General features: G+C 36.3%; 1 protein-coding gene across 26 annotated transcripts in view; it reads right to left on the minus strand.

The window, feature by feature from the left end:
• The window catches only part of PPIP5K2 (diphosphoinositol pentakisphosphate kinase 2), a 44653-nt gene that overhangs the window by 21649 nt on the left and 411 nt on the right, over positions 1–22593 (minus strand). For 20 of the 26 annotated variants that reach the window (XR_012578296.1, XR_003382284.2, XM_014273510.3 and 17 more), the window contains exons 2-17: positions 14812–15170; positions 13087–13282; positions 12644–12734; positions 11631–11716; positions 10182–10336; positions 9737–9838; positions 8896–9057; positions 7661–7782; positions 6187–6288; positions 5548–5634; positions 4527–4602; positions 4333–4442; positions 3147–3232; positions 2398–2523; positions 2165–2286; positions 531–713 (exon numbers count right to left, since the gene is read on the minus strand). Coding sequence is in view for 24 of the 26 variants with exons in the window: in XM_014273510.3 (XP_014128985.1) it covers positions 531–713; positions 2165–2286; positions 2398–2523; positions 3147–3232; positions 4333–4442; positions 4527–4602; positions 5548–5634; positions 6187–6288; positions 7661–7782; positions 8896–9057; positions 9737–9838; positions 10182–10336; positions 11631–11716; positions 12644–12734; positions 13087–13282; positions 14812–14955 (1950 nt within the window). In the remaining 2 variants the exon portion in view is untranslated. Of the gene's footprint in view, positions 1–530; positions 714–2164; positions 2287–2397; positions 2524–3146; positions 3233–4332; positions 4443–4526; positions 4603–5547; positions 5635–6186; positions 6289–7660; positions 7783–8895; positions 9058–9736; positions 9839–10181; positions 10337–11630; positions 11717–12643; positions 12735–13086; positions 13283–14811; positions 15176–22327; positions 22501–22593 lie in introns of those variants that run through there. The other 6 variants (XM_026798532.2, XM_026798530.2, XM_026798531.2 and 3 more) reach the window with 4 other exon arrangements.

Here is a 22593-nt window from a genome sequence, read left to right on the forward strand (position 1 = left end):
ACATTTAAAACCAGAAACAATGACATGGTCTGCACAAAGTCAACATAAACTATATTACTACATACTAATTTAGCATTTTAATGAGATATTTCATTTCACTGAAAGTATTCTACTGGTTTTCAGTATCTCAGTATTCTAAGTTACAAAAAAAAACCTTGCAGTGGATCAATGATTGACACAACTGCAGCAGTGTTACACCACACACTGTCAAAGTAAAGATTACAAAAAACCACAAACAATATAATGTCATTCCTTCAATAATTAAAGTATTTTAATGGAACAGTGAAAAAGGTTTACAAGCAAGATCCCTGTTCTCTTTTACTTCAAAGTTTGTAGCTATTCTGATTACCAAAATTGCAGGATGAAATATCTACAGCCACAATTAGTACAGCTACCTCTGCACTTCAAACTATTTGCAAGCATACAAATAATTTTGCAAAACAGATACATAAAATCACTGCCTAATACTTTTGCACAGGAATTTTCATAGTTAGCTATTTTATTTAATGGGAAAATAATAATATGCTAACCTTATCATAGTCATCAGCAGTAAATTCTCTGTCTCTCTGGAGAATTTCATGGAGTCTTGCTTTAACACGATGTTGACAGCTGCTTAAAGAATCACTGTCACTGTCCAACAGACCATTCATATTAGCACTTTTAACCATCTGGACAAGAATAGGAGTCAGCTCTCCCTCTAAGGCCAGTAGTCCCTGAAGCAAACAATACCATTATTCAGGCAAATAGATGAAGATGAAAAAATTAGTATCTATAAAAGAATGCTCAAAACAAATTTAAATTCAAGATGGTATCACTTGGCTACAGGTTAGATAAACAAGGGCACAATGCCTACACTTACAGAGAAATGGGTCCCTATATACTGCTAGTCTGCACGATTGATACAGATGGTGCAACAGTGATGGTGACATGCTACAGACAACTTTCCTCAACACCAGCTGTCAGGGTCTTGGATTGTAGGGAGTGCAAGTGCCCTCTCCATGAGGCTGGAAACAAGAGCTGCCTGACTTGTTGGTGACATGCTTTGTTCAAGGACTTATGTTACCACAGAGGAGCTATGGAAGGGTTTGCAAACCAAATAGCATCTGGAAGGATAAACAGCAGATAGGTAGGGTCTTACAGAGAGACTCTACAGAGGCAAAACCCCAAGCCATGTGAGTCACAGGACAATCAAAGGCCTTGAACAAGAGGTGAATGGAGAATTCCAAAATGAAGAAGGCTGGAAACTTTTGTGACTTTTCTGGCAATGGAAGGGTTTTGGAATAAAGAAGGAAAATGGTGTGGTGTCTCTTCAAGCCTGCTGACCAAGGGAAAGCAGGTCAGATGGTTGAAATACTTCTGTACAAACACATGCAGCATAGAAACAAACAGAAGAAAGAGGAAGTCTGTAGACTTGTAGAGCTTTAACTTAATTCACATTAGAGAGATATTGTAGAATAGGTCACATGAATGGACTTTTGCCGTAACTCTAGGACCTTTTGGAAGCCAGGTAGACATCACAGTATCATGCTAGGGCTCTATTACAGATCCCCCAATTTAAAAGGGGAAATGGATGAAACCTTCTTAACACAAGTGGAGAAAGCCACCTAATTGCAGGCCTTTTTTCCATGAATACTCTCAGCCATCGTACCTCTATGGCAATATTGCAGGGGACAAGAAAGCAAGATTTCTAGAAAACACCTAGGACAATTCCTTCACGGAGATCACTGATGAGCTATTGAGCACAGGCATTGCCCTGGACCTGTTACTCACAGTGTCAGGAAAGTAAAGTGTCAGGAAAGTAAAGGTAGATGGCAGTCTGGGTAGTTGAAATCTGATGTTATAACAGATCCATGGAGAAGTAAAGACAAACATTTGCATTAGAGCCCAGGATTTCAAGTAAGCAGACAGTTCACTTGTGAGAGCAGCTTGTTCACAGAATCTTATGGAGAAGAGGACAAAAGTGCCTCAGACAGGGCTGTTTAATTAAAAACTGTCTTCATCTGCTCAAAGAACTTAAAATGTTTGGCACATTATTTGAAACTTTTTCACACTCTTTGAAAATACCTTTCTCTAATAAACTGTAAATCTCTTCCACACTTCAAAAGAAAACACAAATCTGAGAATATCATAATTTTAGAAATGAAAATACCACTTCACATTGTACCTTTGCAAAAGCTGCTGCAGTCATCTGAACTCGTCCCTCATCAGAAGCATAGATTTTGAGATCATGTCGGTAAGTGCTATGTAATCTAAGTAATCCACATCCAGGAAATCCAGCATAATCTCCTACCAAATAAACATTTTGCTCAAACTCTCATCTTGCACTTGATTATCTTCAAAAGTAATTTACGACACTCAATTGATTTTTTTTGAAAATTGTTATAATTTTCTTTTTACCTTGTCCGCCTGGATACATACATCTGAAAGCTCTTCCAAGTTCCTCTGCTTGAACCCTGCCTGCAGGGGTCAACTCTCCTCCCCATTTTAGAACCAGAAGCAGGGATGGCTCATTTCTTCTATTATCTAATTTTACACAGGGAGAAAACTTAGTACTTAATTATATTATTTTTTTTCCTAAATGAATAAAAAGTATTTGGTCTATAAGAAGATTCATCAAAGAACCTCTTCAACATTATGAATCTTTAATAGTATTCTAACATTAAGGACAGATTGACCTGGTGAACTAAATGGGCACTCGAAACAGAGTAAACTGAAATAATAAAACTATAAAGAGAATATATATGAAAAATATTTATCATGAATCTGAAGCAAAAAGTAAATCAAGATAGAAAAATTAAAACAAATTGGATGCTAAATACCCTACAATTTGTAAATGTTTTAAAGATAATAATTGTTGAGTGAGATTTTCTTATACTGGCTCAAAAATCATTTTAGTGAATCACTGAAGTTTCTTTTCATGTTATTCTTCTGTTGCACAAGAGCAGGGTTAGAAGAGAAGTTTACTACAGAGTTTTAGGTGCACAATTCAGCAGATTAAAATACTGTGAATATCTGCTAACTATACATTCTTTCAAAACAGAATATTCCCTCTCTTTAACATCAAGACATGTTATACGAGTAGCCCATGACTATTTATATACACATAATATTAGGTACAAAAGTTAGGTACAAAAGTAATACAATACCTTCCTCTTCACTGGAAGTCTTAGGGCAGCCATGAGGAAGATATGTTAACTGAACTTTGCGATTTATGCCTGAAAAATGCCCATACCTTAAGCAGGAACAGCGAAAAATGAGAAGGGAAAAGGGGGAGAAACATTTTAATTATCTTACTCCAAAACTGCTAAAATCTATAAGAGGATATAATAATTCTCTGTTGGTCAATGATTTGTGTATTTGACCAACATTTATTGAAGCTGTCCTTAGAATAAACATTAATTCAACACGTACAGAATTAGCAGAAATAACTACTATGCTATAATGAAACATCTTAAAATATTATTTAATTCTACCTTTTACAACACTGAGCATAAAACTGGAACCCCCCCTCCCCTCCCCTCCCCGCCAACAATAAGCAGTATTGGACATGGCACAAGTAATTTATCTATTCAGATCCAAAACTACAGTGGCTATCAGTATCCAGAAACTCGTCTCACAGTGTAGATGGCTACTGGTTTTATAGCCCCGTTAAGTTCTCAAGCAAAATTCAGTATTTAAAACAGTTATTATAAATTTCAATAATTATTGTCTGTTCCCTGATATTTTTTAAATTAAAAATTCCTATTATCATTTCACAGCCTAAGATGCCAGATAATAAACCTTGAAGCCTTTAATAAACATCTTTAATAAACCTTGAATCCTTTAATTTCTGTTGTTTTCTTTGTTTTGTTGGGTTTTCAAAGGTTTTTTTTTTGTTACTAAGTATTTCAGGCTTAGTGTACAAAGACTTATTTATCTTCAATCCTCAGAGTTTGCTGTAAATAGACAAGTAAGCATGGTGATAGTTCTTACTGGCTTTATCAGATGTCATTATGTCACACTACGAGAAGCAGACCCTGCTTACAAGTATTTTCAGTTTAGAAACATGCAAGACAAAATTTGACACCAACAAAAGTAAACTTCTCTTTTTGAACGTATACTGAAATGCTAGATACAGCAATAAGGTAAATGAAAAAGTCAAGAAGAAAAAAACCAGAGTGATGAAAAAACATGTTTGAAAAACATGACATCCCTTCTCTTCAAAAACACTGTGGTTGAATTATTATATTATTATGTATTTGATAACACTGCAATCCACACAGCAACTGGTGGAACAAGTCAAAACAGCAGATATAACTTCATTGCTATGAAGCCTGAAAATGAGATACTTACATTTCTAACACAGTCTTTAGCTGTTCAAGTTTTGCTTTACTTTCTTCAATTTCAGAATCATTGTTTTGCCCAAGTTCTACAAGGAGCTGCCTTGCTATATCAAGTACTTCCTAAAGGAAGGAAACATGAGATTTAATTAAATAAACAGATTTCTACTTACAAAATATTACAGTAAAAAAAATAAAGAAACTTGCCTGCAACTGTTTTGGTTTTTTCAGTTTCAGTTTTCCAGATTTGTATCCATCACATTTTTCAAAGAGATCAAAAAATCTTCAAGATAAAGAAAAATAACTTAAAATTTCCATTAATAAATTAAATTGCTACTACTTGAACAAGAGGCTCTTAAAGTGATCTAAAATTATTACCTTTACAGTATTTGAAAGTTAGGCTAAAACCTGCAGTACAGAGATCTAACCAAGTTTTATTCAAATCCCATATCCCCAGAAAGTTTTCAATGCATTAGGGAAACAAGAGCACCGAAAGTGACTTAGTCTCTCATTGACTTGCTAAGTATTAAAAAAAAAATATATATATATTATACTCTATATATTTGAATGATATATTATTTGAATATGCAACTATATCAATTCCTACCCTTCAAGAATGATCCTGAACAGAAGTAGGGACCAAAACCAGCAAATGAGCATTCCTACTCTTCTTCAGCATGTTCTGAATGCAAGAATCTAGTCCCAAAATAAATAATTCCTTTTTTACTGAAACTCCACTTAGTTCCAGGTCAATTATGTAAGTTGTCTTATGAATGCCACATTAAAGATGGTATCTACCAGAAATTTAGAGTCCTTAAATTTTGCCAAAAATTACTAGAAAAAGTAATATGACATTGCATACAACAATAGTTACAATATGCAGAAGGCAGAAACCATGGTCTAATGGAGAACTAGAAATATTCTCTGCTGCATTATTTTTAATAAAGACATCTATAGACACAAATGCATTTTCCATAAAATCAAACAGGACACAAACAAGGCACAGCATGTATTGAAGGAAATCTGCACAAGTAAGTTGACAGTCCTGTCAGAAAGAGAGGTGCACACCTGCAATTATCTGCAGCATCTAAAACTGTTAGATTTAGAGGATAACAAAAACAAAAAGCAACTTGCAATTGTGCAATTCCTGGTTAATTCACTGCTTGCTTAGCCCCAAAATCCTATACTCTAAAATATGGGAAATAATTTTTAGGAGGATTCTATTTACCTCTGATGTTTTACTTCCATTTTCATTTTTTGCTTTGGTGTTCGATCCCCATGGCGTATTACAGCTATAACACATCTAAGCTCCATCCTGAAATTTCAAGGGTTGTATTTCACAGGTCTGTACACAAGGGTCTTTTATTTAATATTAAACCAACTACAATCAAGACAATTGACAAAGTTGTAGTCATTTGACATTAACTACAGAAGTGATGGAAGTATATGCAAAAATATAAGGTTAACTGAAAATGATGTAAGGTATAAAATATAAAAACTGATTTTAAGACTTTAGTAACTATAGAATATCTATTTGAAGTAGTTTTTAAAACAAAAATTTTGAGGATCATTAAATGAGAGAGCATGTTTATTAGAAGCATATTAAGTCGGTGTTGGAACAATGATTAGCAGTGGAAGCTATGTATAACAGACACTAAACTATAAAATCTGCTGTTCTATACTCAGCTTGACTAAGGGTGAGAAACTCTGACTGCTGATATAGCAATTGTGATTCCTTCCTTGTTTTCAGCACACAAAACAAGCATTCACAGACCAATGTGGGCACACCTTGCAAAGAGAAAAAAAGATTCACACAAAAGTTACATAGGGAGTTTCCACAATTTAGGCGTAGCTATTATTTTCTTACATTGTTCCAGAGGTGGTTGGCACAATAGGAATGTCTTCAGCTTCCAAAGGAATTGACCATGGTATTTGAAATTGGGGAGCAAGTTCTCTCATTATGATGTTTCTAAAATAGGAGTTAAAAATAAAAAACCAAATCAAGTAAGTTTAAAGCACAGATTATACAATGCATGCAAACTCTAAACAGATTACATATATACATTTTTATTAATGTAGTTTTAGAATACTAGCAGCCATGAATGAATAACTACACATATATTCTTTTAATTGCATAATAAAGACCACTTAATAATTTACAGCTATTACAACTGCTACAGGAGCGTTAGACTACTGGCTCTGTATTTGTAAAAAACTTCAGCTTTTCAACTCCAGTTCTTAAAAGAGTTCCGTGGATAGGAATTACTCTTGTCTATTTATATATGCTGACAATTGGCTTTGCTGCCTAACTAAAAGTGCCTAATAATCACAAAACCACTATTAACTGCTATTTTCTACCAGTAGTTCCAGTGATAAAACTGGAAAAACTGGAGACTAGGTATAGTCTCTCATTATAACTATAAAATAACAATGCAGTCTCCACCTCAAGAAGGATGGTACATATAATGTTCTGTTGCACAAAGGTTTCATCAAACTACACTGACCTTCAGACTAATAGCTACGTAAGAACCAATAACACAGATGGGAAAAAAGGTCCATCTAAAAGTAGAATAAGCTAATGTAATTGCTAAAAACCTTGAAAAAACTTGCAAATTCCTTAACATAAAAAAATTCCAGACTATTAGATCATGCAAAATTTATGCCATATCTCATCAGTGCAATCTTACTGAAAAGCCAGTCACAAGGTGCTTAGCCTACTGTGAAGACAACATTTCCTTGGCATAGAGTTCTAGACCCAATTCTATATGATCCCTCATTATACTTTTCTTTGCTTCCAGTGGCAGAGACAAGATGGTATGATAGAAGACGCCATGATTCTTTTTCAGTTTGGTTTAACAAGGATGAAATCCACGAACATAAAAGTATACACCAGCTTCAGATTAAGGACAACGTTAAATTTGGACACATTTAACTGCAGCAGTCACAACCATCCAGCAGCACTTCACTACTTGAAAATATCTCAGCTACCTTTAAGAACTTAATCTTGATTTCAAAATACTTATTCAGTTACCTGTAAGCATTTTTAAAAACTCAGATGTTTGGAATAATTTTAGGAATGAGGAATTTAGTTAGTATTTTTTATTGACTTAGGATTCTTTTAAAGGATTTTTTAACTGTTAAAATTAATGACTTTTAATGTGATATTTCATTTTAAATAAATAATTCATAATTAATAGTAATAAGAAATAATATTAATAGTAATAAGAAATAATTCATAGTAATAAGTAAACAATAATAATAAGAAATTTGGCAGTATATAAACTACAATAATATGCAAGGAAGTTAATAAGCAAATCTGAAATAAATCAGGAAACTCTTACCCCAGTATTTTAGCACAATCATCATAGTATTTCATGGAGTTTTTCACAAAACTGAAGCCATTCACATCACAGACATAGGACTGTCCATTAGCACGTAGCAAATCAAAGCCACAAACTGTTTGCTGTTTTAAAGAATAAAAGTTCAAGTGATTTAGAATTGCTTATTCTAAACAAATTTTATATTTTAACCAGGTATTCATCTGAAAACACGACCAAAACACGACCACACTTTACGCTTAACACCTTATGTGAGTTCCATGTTAGGTTCACCCACACAGTGCAAACATCTTCCTGTTTTTAACTTTTTATCTCCAACTTGATTTTATCCTTCCTGCATATTCCTAGTAGTATTAGTATTGAAGGCCAAGTTCACAAGAGCACAAACTTTCAGACTCACGGCAACCATGGGGCCACAAGTCCCCCTTTCTGACAGTGGTTTCCCACTACATAAGGTTTTTAAGGATGGCAGGCAAGAAATTACAAAAAAAATTGAAAAACCATTTTTGCTAAAATTTTACAAGACAGTTTTGACATTAACATACTATTGGCATCATTAGTAGAGAATACTAGAAGCTTTTTCAGCAGATTACTTTTCAAGATCTCAAAGCCCACTTCGCTGATAGAGGCCCACACCCTAGAGAATGCCATCACAGTCACATTCAGGTAAAGGAGATAGACTGAAAGCCTTCTTATAAAACAGGTGAAAAGAGAGTAAGAGACTAAATGATGTTTTGAACAAAAGAATCCTTGTAACTGTACAGCAATCTTAAAGTCATATAAAAATCAAAACTATCAAATTAATACCAATTTATTCAAGTAAGTACTTAATCATGTAAGTACCAAATTAACAATGAATCTGTACCTGATGAAAATACTATGCAACAGAAGTTACAAAAACTTTATTGAAAGTGCATTTTGCTAACTTAGAAACTAGTATCAAAACATGTAAAAATATTATACACAAACACTTTGGGCTAGCAAAGCACAATAGCAACATGCAAATTCAGGGAACTAATACAACAAGAGCAACTTATCCAGAACTTTTCAATACATTAAATGAAAAATCCCTCTTGATTAAAAGAAGATATCATATGGAAGTTTAAGTTTCCACCTTCCTAGGAGTTCTGCACTGATTACCACTGCTGGCTCATGCACTAAACCCCTATGGAAGTTTCATGTAACAACCAATTAATTAACACTAAATGTTTGATCAGATAGGAAAGCAAACAGCTTACCTTAAAGGCAAGGCATACTTTCCAAGCAATTAACTTCTCCCTTGCATTCAGGATGACTGGGTATCTCACTTCTTTTCCTTCGCTATCTCGTTCTACTTTGCCATCCAGAGCTGGAGACTTCCGGGCCTCAGCATGAGCATAGTCTGGACCTACTGTGTACACCTGTATTGAAAAACAGGAGCTCTTGATCCAGTGTATTTAAATGATGTTGCATAAATTTGCAAAATGTATGCATATAACTCAAACATGACAACAACATCAAAAGATACTAGCTGCTTCCATCATTGAAAAGGTCACACTAAAGTATCTTCCTCAGTGGCATTCTCTGCCTTCAGAGAACACACATCATTTACTGACAGCCTGGGAAAAAACAAGCAAAAGAGTAATTATAAAAACTCAATTAATAAAAATTAATGTCTTCGTTATGATGGTACAAAGATGTAAATGGTTTCTTCTCCAAAACATCTGCAGAACCTGGAGAACAGGTTCATTTGAAAATGATTTCAGTTTATTTTCAGAAATCTGGCTGCAGGACTAAGTTATTATCTTAATTTTAAAAGTATGTTTACATTTTAGATAGGATGAAACAAAGCAAGGATTTGCCCAGCTTTAAGATGACAATATGTCAGGTAGCAAGCCTCCAGCACTTGATTCTAACAATGCAAACTATAGCTACTCTACATTACAAATACCATGTTTAGCTAGAATCAGAATTGCATTTTTTACTTATGAACTGTAGTAAAACTCAATTAAAATTAATCCTTGACCAAGATTTAAAACTGAGAAGCTCTTTGAGCACTTGATTGTTCTAAACATAAATAAGAATGCACAGTTGTCATACCTTCACATCAGTTCCATCTGTAGGCATGAATTCCTCATAAATATAGGAGCCTGTTTTCCTCACACTGCTTTCAGGAGAATAAACACTGCTTCTGCTGCCAATCTGAAAGGTGCATTTTTCCATTAAAAATTTAAAGAATACCGCTCGAGAAACTTTGAAACCACCTAAAATAACACACTTGTACTAAGAAAACACTTCACATACCAAATGAAGCAAACTTTTGACCAATGCCAAAAGACTTTTATAAGATTCTAGAAGTACATTAATGGTGTGCGCTAAGAATCTGCAGTAGTTAACCATCTACTGCAAGAAACATATGCCTTCATTCAATCTATATGTTCTCCTAAAATTTCTCTGATTTGCCTCTATTCCTAAGCAAGCAGGACATGACAGAATTACTCTGCAATCCTGTTAGACACTTAAAGTTTTAGTACCATAACTTCACCTTTCGAAAAAGCCTCTGGCTTCCACCCCCAGCAGATGTTGGATAATAAATGTAAACATTGTGGTCCTCAGCACTAACTGGCTTTTCTACGAAGGGCTTCTGGAAAATTTCTCCATTCACTTCCACATGATCTTCTCCTTCAATCAAGTTGCATTCTGAAGAACAGCACAAAGAAAAGAGCCGTAACAGTATACTAACTGCATACAATTATTAAGAGATCTACATTAATTTGCAGTTTGAAAAAATAATATTCTATAACATCTTTGTTTCTCTGATTTTTACTGACTGCACAATGACTGCCAATCACATGCAGTATATTTCTGCTGTACCGTTTCTAAATTAGGTTATTTAAATACTATGTTCTGGAATTACTGTTTTTTCCTCAGTGTCAGATAGGAACTTGTCTCCTGCAGGTGGGTAAGGTGCATAAGATAGTATATTTGAAGTGTTTTGAAGAGAGGGAAGTTCTTTTTTCCAGTGCCCTTTTCTGAAATTTCAGGGAGCTGGCAGGTGAATTATATACACAACGTGGTGTCAGATGCCACAGCCATCTTCCATAGAGTTAGAACTGTCTCATACTGTGTGATAAATGCACCCTGAACATAAAATTAGGTCCTCTGGTATCAGCAATCAGGAATCTAGTATTCAATACTGGTTCACTGCAAGCAGCAGCTTTAATTCCACTTCTGAAGCATAAATGTGTCCTTTTTTCCATAGATCACACAGAAAAAAAAGATTTAATGCAAAATTCTCTTGATCTGTCATTGCAATCTCTTACTGTTGCTTGAAGTTTTCATTTTAGTAGAAAATGTTCAGGTTTTTTGCAGGTACATAAAAAATTTATTCCAATTTATATTCATTGTACAGCATCTGCAGATATATCTAGAACAGATTTCAAATATATGGCTGCTTACACTCAGAAGGGGAAGAATTCAATAGCCTGACTTGTTTCTGTCAATATTACTTTCCAAAGGAAAATTACTAATAATTGTGGTTAATATAATATCCTGAATGCTGCTCTGTTTAGTGGCATATTAGAAGCTCAGTTTGAGTAAGGAGGCCCTATATTCTAGTTATTCCATGATGTCTGTAACATGCATGGTGTCAGAATCACACTTCTCAGTTGCATACTTGTAATGCCTTTGGCTGGGATGGAGTTAATTTTCTTGACAGCAGCTGGTATGGTGCTATGTTTTGAACTTGTGACAAAAGTCTTGATGTTTTTGTTAATGCTGAACAGTGCTTACACAGCCTCAGCCTCTTTTTTTTTCTTTCATATACTGCATCCCACAGCCAGTAAAGGTCAGCCCACAACAACACTTTAAATGCTGGTGTGGAAATCAAACCACAAAAATTAATTGTCTAAGCAGTGAAATTTAGCTTTCCACTATGTCCATATTGTTCTCCAGTGGAAACAGCGAGATGCTAATTTTTCTCTGTTCTTTTTACCTTGGGGATTGTTTGGATCACGGTTCAGAACTGCATAGCGAGGAAGTAAAATTCCTTCAGCTTTAAGAATACCATAGACTTCTCTTCTAGAAGAAAAGCACATGAAGAAATGAGCCACCAAATCCTGCAAATATTTGCATTTTACAATCAAGGAGGAGGAAAAAAAACACTTTTTTTTTTTCAAATCACACAGGGTAAGGTTACATATATAATACTCTATTTACCAATATAATGCTTTAAAAGTCACTGACACAGCTGTACCCTTGCAGTGATCTCTTCAACATCAATAAAAATGCACTTTGCAATGCCAGTCCTTTCCTATCTGGCAGTGCAACAGACATTTGCACAAAACAATTGTGTTGTTAAAGGAGATTTTCAACTGTTCAGCTTTACACAGAACAGTGACTGAAGGCATCCAAAATAGCAAGTCTGCTCACTGTTCAGATGCAGTATTCATGTATTTTGTTTACTGTTGTTTTATTAATGTTTGCTATGCATGACCTTAGCTCCAAAAGAAAATTTGCTTTCAATAACCACATGACCTTTGAGTACCAACAACTTCTGTTAAGTATCATCTTTACAGAAAAAAACTACTGTAAATCACATGAATTCTACAATTATCTGAGCTTGTACAGCTGCTATACATACCTATCCTATATGTACTTTAAGAGTTTAAACTTTTTTTATTTGCTAAGCTCTAGAAAATTGTACCAGCAAATTTCTAACTCGGTAAATCTTCACATATATCAATGCAAAAACAGCAAAAGAAAAACACACACCTGGAGACACACTCCAGGAAACCATGATACATTAATAAAGTGTAACATTCGCTGTACTTTTATTTAAACTACTATACAATCATGGAATCATGGGATGGTTTGAATTAGAGATGTTAAAAATCATCTGATTCCAAACCCTCCACCATGGGCAGGGACAATACATTGGAACTGTTGCTATGCAATAACAACAAATTTTTATAGTCTCTGACAAAAAAGGTGATTAGTGTTATTTACCTGTCTTGTATGTGATACTGCATATTCAAGTCATTGATTATGAACGGATTCCTGAGTTTTGCATAAGCTACAGCTTTGTCCAGTGGAAACCCTAAAATGTTTATTAAGAAAAACAAATAAAAATTACAAGACACAGTAATTTAATTTACTAGTAAAGAATTTGAGCCTTTGCATTACATCACTGTTTCCACGGGCTTCAAATGTATTTACCAGTGGGACAGCTATTCTTATATTGTGTCAGACAAGACTTTCTCAAGCAATGTAAACAGTATAATTTAATAAACTCACACTTTAGAAGTCAGTTGTATTATAGTAAAGAAGAAAAAAGAATCACCTCCCAGGAAAATCCAATTAAACTGCAAGACAAAAAACCTAAAAGGACTTTAAAAGAGCTTAATCAGTTTAGATGGCACAACTACTTATGGTATTATTACGAGATTTACCTTTAGAGTGAAAAGAAATGAGACAGTCGCATAAAGGCCAATTTTCTACTGGCTCGTTCAAAATAACATCCTCTTCAAATATCACCACAGTTATATACTTAAACATGGAGAGGCGTTCAAGAATTTCTTTCATTGGTTTGGACTTTGATTTCTTAGCCATTGAACAAATCCCAACTGCAATTTGTCTTTCTGGTGGCTGGAAAGGAGGCGGGGGGAAGGGAAAAGTAATTTTTATGTGTTCTAAATTTTAGAAACACAACAGGGTTTTAGCAGCACAATACTAGAGCAGGTATTTTCTCTTAAAATTCACATGGTATCATTAATTTAGTTTTTAATCAGCAATATAACAAAATGCAGCATAACAGCATATCACAGTAAATCCTAAAAAAATGCCTCAAGAGTGAAACCATTTAACAGCTCTATATTACTTTTTTTGAGTATTGTTACCAGCAACAAAAAGACATGAACAAAGGCTAAGTCAAGAGTGTTGGATCTGAACAAAATCGTATTTATGGCTTACTCTGAAATTAACTAGTAATTGATTTTTCAATTATGTCATTTTAAATGTTTAATTAACAGTCACAAGGCCTCTCATCACCTAATATTACAAGTGAATTATGAAAAGGAATATTAGAAAACAAGAAACTACTTTTCTAGATTTCTGAACTATTTAGTGCGTAAACAGTTACACTTTTTTTGCATACTCTATATTTACTTTCACGTTAAAATTTCAGTAATTTTTTTCTGTCACTGATATTTCTAAAGGCAACAGCCAACATACTCTGCTCCATAAAGGAAACAAACAAAAAACCCACAGAGCAATCCTTTAAATCAATTTCATGCTTTTTGTAAACCTAGCCAGCTACCTTCCCTTGCCAAAATAGGCTCACTGAATTGAGATACCTGAGCTGTTCATTTTGCATTGCTACTCTGCATTTCCAAGTTACTTTTAATCATAGGAAGTGCTTTAGCAACGCTGTCTTGCATTTAAACCTTTTAGACAAATTCACAATTAGTGAAAATGTCATCTGTTCCATAAAATGCTATGTTGCAAAAAGAACAACCAACACAGAGTTAAAAAAATGACATGATGACTAATGCATAATACCATTAAGAGTTTGTCTTAAGCAAGCTAAAAATCAGTGAGCACAGTGCTCAAAATACAATTCAGAACCCTTTATAGATATAATAAACTAAGGCATAATTAAGATGAACTTAGCATGCACTTTTAATATACCAAGACAAGGGAAGAGAAAAAAAAAACAAAACAAAACTTAACTCTGAAGCAATTGACAGCATACAAAAGAAAAATTCCCAGTAATTCTTTTGCTTCCAACTATCCAAATAAGCAAAAGAGGCTTATGCCATCATCAAGTTCATTCCCAGAATCCAAATCAAGTCTCCAAATGATGCACATCAACGTCAGTTGCCCTGAAATTCTCTAAAACTTAGCACATCTACTTCACAGTTCAAGGTATACAAAATTTTCTGATATTCTTTTCCAAACATTACAGACATATCATTATCTGAATATGAACAATTTCTCAATTTAGAACACAATTTCAGTACTAGATTTATGTGAGCTAATGCCATTTTTGAAAAATAATTAAATATTAAAAAATATTTTGAAAAATATTTTTATAAACCATTTTTGAAAAAAAATTGGAAATCAAAAATATTGCTTGAGAACAAAGAATAGTGAACAAGTGCTCTTACAGTACTTACAGAGTCATACTCTTCCTCCTCTTCTTCCCCATGGTCATAGAAGTGTTCATAATCTGTAGATCTGGCTGAATCCAATAATCCTTCTCCATCTTCTCCACCCACAAAGAATCTGGGAGGATCATTCTCTGTTGCATTAACAGACATGGCTACAAGACCTATAGAAATCTAAGTAAAAATTGCAGGCACTCTGGCAGCTGAGATCCTGGGCATGTTTCCTGCTGACACGGGGACACCAAAGTCCCCGGCTCTTTGATGTTGCTTATGTACTGTTGCCACTGTGATTGCGTTGTTGACCAGGCACTGTTTAACTTGTTATCATCTGCTCATTACCGATCAGAATTGCTGCTCCAAGAAACCCACTGTGCTACACAAAAAAAAAAAAAAAAAAAAAAAGAAAAAAAAAAAAGACACACTTGATAAAGGGATCTAAAATAAAATCTTTTTACTTAGAAAAAGTGTTTGGACAATTATGTACCTCTGAGCAAAGCATCAGAAATAAAACAGGTGCACCACACATAGGCTACACTTTCAGATGTACATTTAGAGCATGGGAAACAGTTTCAAATTTACTATCAAACTACTCACGCATAAATTTGAGAAACAGAAAATAAAACTCACAGAAGTAAAGGCTATGCAAATGCAATTTTTTCCTAACTTCAGAAGGCTTAAATGGAGAGTATTTTTACAGAAAATGTACAACAAAAATATTCTCCAATATTTAACTCACTACCCATGGCATTGGCTATTTTTTCCACAGAAATTTTGTGATCAAATGACAATTGCACACAGGCTACTGTCTGTGCTAGTGAAAAACATAAAGCCATCATTAGGAATATTAAAAAAACCCTAGTCTTAAAACTCAAGTGAATCTTTTTTATGAAAACACAATGTGGCAGCTTGCAACAAAGTGTTGCCTTATTTTCACTGAGAAAAATTAAAAATTACAGAGACGGACACTAGCACTGCCTTCTGACAAAAGGACTTCTAACCACTAATGTACCAGTGAAGCAAACACATATTGTACCCTTTTAAGCTGTCATGTGAAAATAAAATACAATGTATCACTACTACTTACAAAACTAATAAGCAGTTACTTTACAAGCAGTTAAAAAGCTCATCTGATCCAACGGGTTGGGTTGTTCACTTGTAGGGCATTACGCAAGTGCCATTCAACGTGATGCCTCAGCAGAACTGAATTTGTTTTTAAATATCAATGAAAATTACTTTGGCTGTCCTATGAACTAAGTGAAGCAATAGTAAATTAACTAGTGGTCAACCATGAAGGGGGATGGCAAGCAGAAGTTGCCCAGAAAGAACCTGTCCTAATTCAGAGGCTAGGTGTGGGTAAACAATGCTGTTTCTGATTTGGAGAGACAGCACTGTTTACCCACAAGTTTCAGGAGAAAATGCCCTGGAATGAGGGCACTTTCCTCTAAAGAGAAATAATAGCAATAATAGCATAATAGCAACAAAACAGACCACTGCCCTGTCCTCTACTGCCATACAGCTCCTTTTTGTCCTGGTTTGGGGCAAATTTGGGAGAAAACCTCCAAAGGGGTTCCTCCAGAAAGCAAACACAAGTGGCCCTTCGCTGAACTGGTTCAGGGAAAGATTTCTTCAGAAAAGAACAGAAAAACCTGTTTATTTAACAGACAAAGCATTCAGCAGCACAAAAAAAAAAGAACACTATTAATCAATAAAACCTCTGGCTGCTCTGAAGAGATGACAAACTCAGAAAGTTCCCTTGGTGGGCTGTAGCTCAGCTCCCTCACTTTCTTATCAGCCCCTCCCGTGCTGAAAATGTCAAGGCCCAGGCCCAGCCTGCTGGCCACAGGTGGGAGTTCCTGGTGCTCTTCTGGGTTTTCAGTCCAGAGCAGGTTTAAACAGGTCCAAGAAAAGAAAAACCACAGTCCAGGGAACTCCCCCCTAAGCTTCTTTTAGCTAGCTAGAAACTAAAAAGCAAAGGAGAGCTCTGTCCCACTGTCTGTCCGTCCACAAGACAGCACAGTCCAGAAGCAGGAATGTGGAGGAGTGAGTGCAGTGTCTGAAAACAAACTGTACACTTTCACTCTCCCCCCCATCGCCCTCAGAACCAATCTCAAAGGTGCAAAAAATTATTTCTGTGCTAAACAGACAAATGGGGATCCAAGCATCATAAAGTCACCCCAGGACACTTTTAAATAAGTTTCACTTTTTTCATGCTGTAGGAATATTCCATCTGCATTCCTTTTCAGCTTCCAGTAATTTAAATACACCATTAAAACACAAATAATGTTAACAGCAATTTTTCAGATAGTCTCAAGTTGACAAAAGGTTTTCAATATCTTCCTGCTACAACCACTATAGCTAGTATTTTCATTAACAGTACATTTAGCAGTGAAAATGTTTGCCTGACTCCTGCTAAGGCATTTTACCTGTTTCAAAACTCAAATTCTGCAATATGATTTATGGTGCAAGAAACCACCAAAGACAAACAGTTTGTTGGGTTGCTGGTGACACAAGAAAGAAAGCATGAGGAGGAAAAAAGGTGAAAGCAGAGGACAGACAGGAAGAAGATGAACAGTGGAGTCTGCCAGCTGAGAGCACTGAGCACGGCAAGCCCAAGAGCTCTCCATGCATGTGTGACACCTTTCTACAGATGTTCAAAAAAAGCCGATAATACTTCAAACTTAAATATGAGACTTTAGAACTACTAACAAGAACCCATACTCAAAGCCACCATTTTTTCAGGTCTAACAAACAACCAGGAAGAGAGAAGAGACAGGACAGTCAAAAAGCAGGGAAAGAGGAAACGGATGTCAAACACAGAAGCTGCTGAAGACGATGCTGCCAGTAAATATATGACTGGTTTATTGCTGTACCTTACAGAGCAAGCAAACATATTCTCTCCAATTTAAAACTGGACAGAACTCAAGCATAAAATTTCTCATGTCATGTAATCAATAATAAAAAATTTAACATTTACAAAATTTAAATTAAAAAATTTAAATACAAAATTTAAATAAATTTAAAATTTAACATTTACATTTACAGATGTTGCTCTGCTCCCCACACGCATCCTGTGAGGTGCTGAGCAGTAGCTGTCAGCACATTACTGAGATGGACTAAATTTGAAAAAGACTTATTGAGCAGCTCTATCCCAGTATCTCTTAAACACAAAGAATGTCATAGTTACTGCCTGATAATTTTTACACAACAACAAAACCACAAACCTAAACAATCTAAACAAACCAACCAACCAAACCCCAACAAAGAAAAACCCATAAAGAAACAAATCATAAAATCATGAAATTCAGGGGGATATAAGGGTATTAAATAAGTACTGGAATTTATAAGGTCCAAGTATAGTAGAGGAAGCTGAGAAAAAACTCTGTCTCCCTTCAGCAAATACTAACTTCAATAGCCTTACGAAATTTATCATCATCTTCAGTAACTCAGCTCTGCATCTCAGTAACATTAGGAAAGAAACTCTATTGATGTGCAAAATAACAGACAAGAAATAGGCTAAAAAAAGGTAACAAAGAAAAAAGAGTATTATAAAGACAACATCACACAGCTTTACAAGAACTAAGTCACCTGCTCCAATCTTGCATCAAACAAACACTGAGCTTTGGATTTCACAAGATGCTAACATATTCCCTAATCATGACAAGAATCTTGAGAAAAGATGAAAAGTAGCCTTTATGTGTTGCTTTTAGCCAGATGCTGATACTGCCTACAAGCCAAGCACAGCTCTCAGACTGCCACATGAAAAGACCTATGCAATGACAAGATAAAAAGATAGAATTTAACATGTTTACAGTCGTCACTTGCATAGATCTTTCTGTCTATGGGAGCACTGCAGATATTTTTACAATGTTCCAGAAGCATTACTATATAGCAGTTTATGTATTACTCCACCAGAAAAACCACAGCAGTTCCCACTGCAAAAGAGACTATCCACCTTCCAGTTTCACTACACTGAAACCTGAAAAAACCTTCTCAAGAAGAAAAACAGTCTTCCTTGCCAGGCAAGTGCCTGCATTGGGATTCCCTGGTAAGGTTCTGGTGGTGAGTGGGCTGCAGGGGTGAGAGACACCAGAAGCTGTCCCCATGTCAGACAGAGCCAGTTCCAGTCAGCTCCAAGATGGACCTGCTGCTGCCAAAGCTGAGCCCCTTGGCCATGCTGGCGATGCCTCTCCTAAAAGGTACTTAGGAAAGGGTAAAGAACACTGCTCAACAGCTGAGAGGGGTGACAATAACTGAGAGAAACAACTCTGCAGACCCCAAAGTCATTCAGAAAGGGCATGTAGGAAGTGCTCCAGGCACTTAAGAGATTTCCTGACAGCCCACTGTAAAGCAGGCTGTGCCCCTGTAGGCCCACGGAGGTCCACAATGGAGCAGAGATCCACCTGCAGCCCACAGGGAACCCCACACCGGAGGTTGTGGCTATACCCTGAAAGAAGATGTAGCCCACAGAGAGCCTGTGCCCCTTGCAGGAGCTATAGCCCATGAAGCAGACACATGGACAGGAATGCTATTCCAGGATGGAACCCTCTTTTACTTTGGAGATCATATTAAGTGCTCAAGTGGTTCTTCATGGATGAATAAATTAATATATTAGAAAATTTATGTAAAAAATGTGTCATTGTATATTAAAGAATCAGAGAATGGTTTTGGTTCAAAGGGTTCCAAACCCCTACTATGGGCAGGGAACATTCCCCAGACCAAACTGCTCCAAGCTTGATCCAACCTGGCCTTGAAGACATCCAGGGATGGGGTATCCACTTCTCTGGATAACCTGTGCCAGTACCTCACCATTTCCTCAGCAAAGAATTTCTAAATATTTTATCTAAATCTCTCATTCCTCATCCTGAAAGTCATTTTCCCTGGTCCTATCACTACAGACCTTTGTAAATAGTCCCTCTCCAGCTTTCTTGTAGTCGGTCTCCTTTGACTTACTGGAAGGTGCTCATAGAAGGCCACTAAATTTTTCAAATTTGCCTTAGTGAAGTCACATTGGCTGTCATCCATCACCTTCTTATCTTCCAAGTGCCCTGGAGGATCTGCTCCATGATTCTGCTTAGTAAGCACCTGGTGGCCAATGAATGTGTTTTCTGGGGAAGAAAAACTATGCACTGTTACTCATACTCCAACTTCAGCAGTAATGTATGCATGCAGATGTTTTTACCTACACACTTTTCAGCTTGGTGGTTAGGACACACTTCTGATTAACAGAAAACAGGGAGTTGAAACCTCTGACACAGGAGAGAACAGAGATAGTATTTGTCCTGTTTCAATCAACTGTTCTAACCACTAGGCTATTACAATCCTTTCACTTTCTCTCTTCACCACTAACAGGGTTTTTGTGTTTTGTTTATTTGTTATGCCATTGGTTTTGGTTTTTTTCTTTATTCCTTTTTTTTTTTTTTAAGGTGGCCTCTGGATTGCTTTTTACAGGAAAGGGAATCAGTATTGCTGATTCAGTATTTCAAGCAGAAGACAGGTCTTTAGTCTGCCGAATCTTACCAATGAGACACTTCCAAGCACCCACTCTCAAGCATCAGGAATCTAGAAATACCCACCTTACTGACATTTCCTACTGGAACTCTGCTCAGGAGTACCTAACATTTCTCAAAACTCTACATAGACAGGCTGATAAACTTCAGTTGCCTAAGTCTTTTTCTGGGGACTGTTATTATTTTCCAAGAGTATTTGTACCAAAAAAAGATTTCTACCAAAAGTAACATTCAGTCTGATCCTCTGTATTACAGTATCTTAGCAACAGAAAACTGAGAAGAGCCACGTAAGCCAGGAGTCTGTTGAGAGGCTAGCTTTGCAGCAAGGAGATACATGCCTTCTAGGTTGTTCAAAAATAAGATTTCTGATCTTAAAGCACAACTGTTCCAGTTTTCAAACTACTTGGCTGATTTCCCCATGTCTACCTTTTCTCCCAGCAATTATATAGTAAGTTAGGCAAAGTATTTTCAGTAATTTTGAATTACCAAACCTAAAGTGAAATAACTTTTCAATGGGTCTTTTCCTGACCAAGTTCTTTGCTTGCAGAACTTATTTTTCCCTAGCAGTTCACCAGCAGAAGAGCAACTTTTCAACACAAGTAAAACTGAGTTTTATCTTCAAACTTCATACCTTTATCTTCAAAGGTATATTTCAACTCTCTGGTTGAAACTGCAAAATAAACAATTACTATCCCTTAACAGAAGTGTTAAAACAGCCTTAGAAGTCTAGAAAAACCCCAAGAGTAAATATCTCTTACATTCCACACAGGAAGGCAGTGTTATTTTAAACTGGCAAACCACACAAACTGGTATCTGGCATGTGTTTTAAGTGTCTCATGCATAGGCACAGAGCAGATAACCTTCACATTCATTAACCTCCAAGTTCCTTTCTAAATCATACTCTGTCAAACATATCACATAAAGTCATTTATATTTGAGACAAGTTTGAATATTTCAGGAAGGCTGGCTTCCAAATTTTTTTAAAATCCTACTCACAGACGTCAAAATAGCTTCTCCAGATTCTCACAAAGAGCTTTAATTTAGCTTTGTAGAGATGACAGGCTTTGAAAAAAAAAAACTCTGTACCCAAATTCATTTGCCTCAGCCTCTGGAGGCCTTGATCTGTTTTAATCACAACTGCCAGAAGGGCGAAACTTTTTCCATAGAAAGAATAAGACAACCAAGACAAGCCAATAAGTATAAAAATTCTAATTTCTTACATATTGAACCACAACAGACAAGAAATAGGCTAAAAAAGGTAACAAAGATCACTATATAGTATAAAAAAGTGTTTCATACGAAGAATAGTCTTGTTATTGATTGAATCAAACCTTGTTCACCAAGACAAAGATGAATTCAACAAGAATTTTGATACTCCAAGGAAAAACAGCCTTCACTTGCTACTTTGAGTACAAAGATGATACAGAAGGGATGCAGAAAAGTTGGAAAGATACAGACTAAACAGATCAGAGGGAAACAGCACTTAAAAAGACTAATACAACAATCCAAAAACACTGTAACAAACAGCTGTAAAGGTACCCAAGCAGCAGAAGAAGTTTCTATGAGAAAGAAAACTACGTATTTCCTTGTGGTTATGATACAGATATCCATCCCCCAGTCTTACTGTTCGTGACTAACTACAGGGAAACAATCGCAGTGCCAAACCCCCAGCATTTTCAAAGCTTACCAATACTCTATAAAGTTCCCACGTTCTGGAAAACACCACGAAAACAAAGATAAATGTAACACAGGACATACAGTCTTTACATCTCTCTCATCTCTGCTCTTGATAGGTAATCAATTCTCACCTTCAGGGCTCCTGCTGGTCCTCCCCCCCCCCCCCATTCTGATTACAGATAGCCATCTCCCTTGCTGCAACTTATTTTATACTGAATCTATCACCAGTTATTGGATGTTAACAAAGTGCTCCAAACGCACAGCTCCAAGAGGTGTTCTCTCACTTCCCTCCCCATCCCCGCTTAGGCACACACCACCTTTCACCCCGTGTTCATCTGTACCTTTTGGTACACCTGACACTGACAGCACAGCACACTGCAACCTCACAGACCGGTGTGTGGCACCGCCGCAGCTTCAGCGAAACCCCGTCCGAGAGCAGAACGACCCAGAGACAAAGCGCTGCCCGCACACACAGGCCGTGGCCGCCGCAGCAGCCCTGGGCGTGCCCGAGGAGCGGGGGGGGAGCCCGCGGGGCTCTGCCAGCCGCACTGCCTGCGCTGCCCGCCCACTGCGACACTGCTTCTCAGGGGAACTCCCGCTCGCATCA

Source organism: Zonotrichia albicollis, chromosome Z (assembly GCF_047830755.1).
Source record: "Zonotrichia albicollis isolate bZonAlb1 chromosome Z, bZonAlb1.hap1, whole genome shotgun sequence".
NCBI classification, from domain to species: Eukaryota; Metazoa; Chordata; class Aves; order Passeriformes; family Passerellidae; genus Zonotrichia; species Zonotrichia albicollis.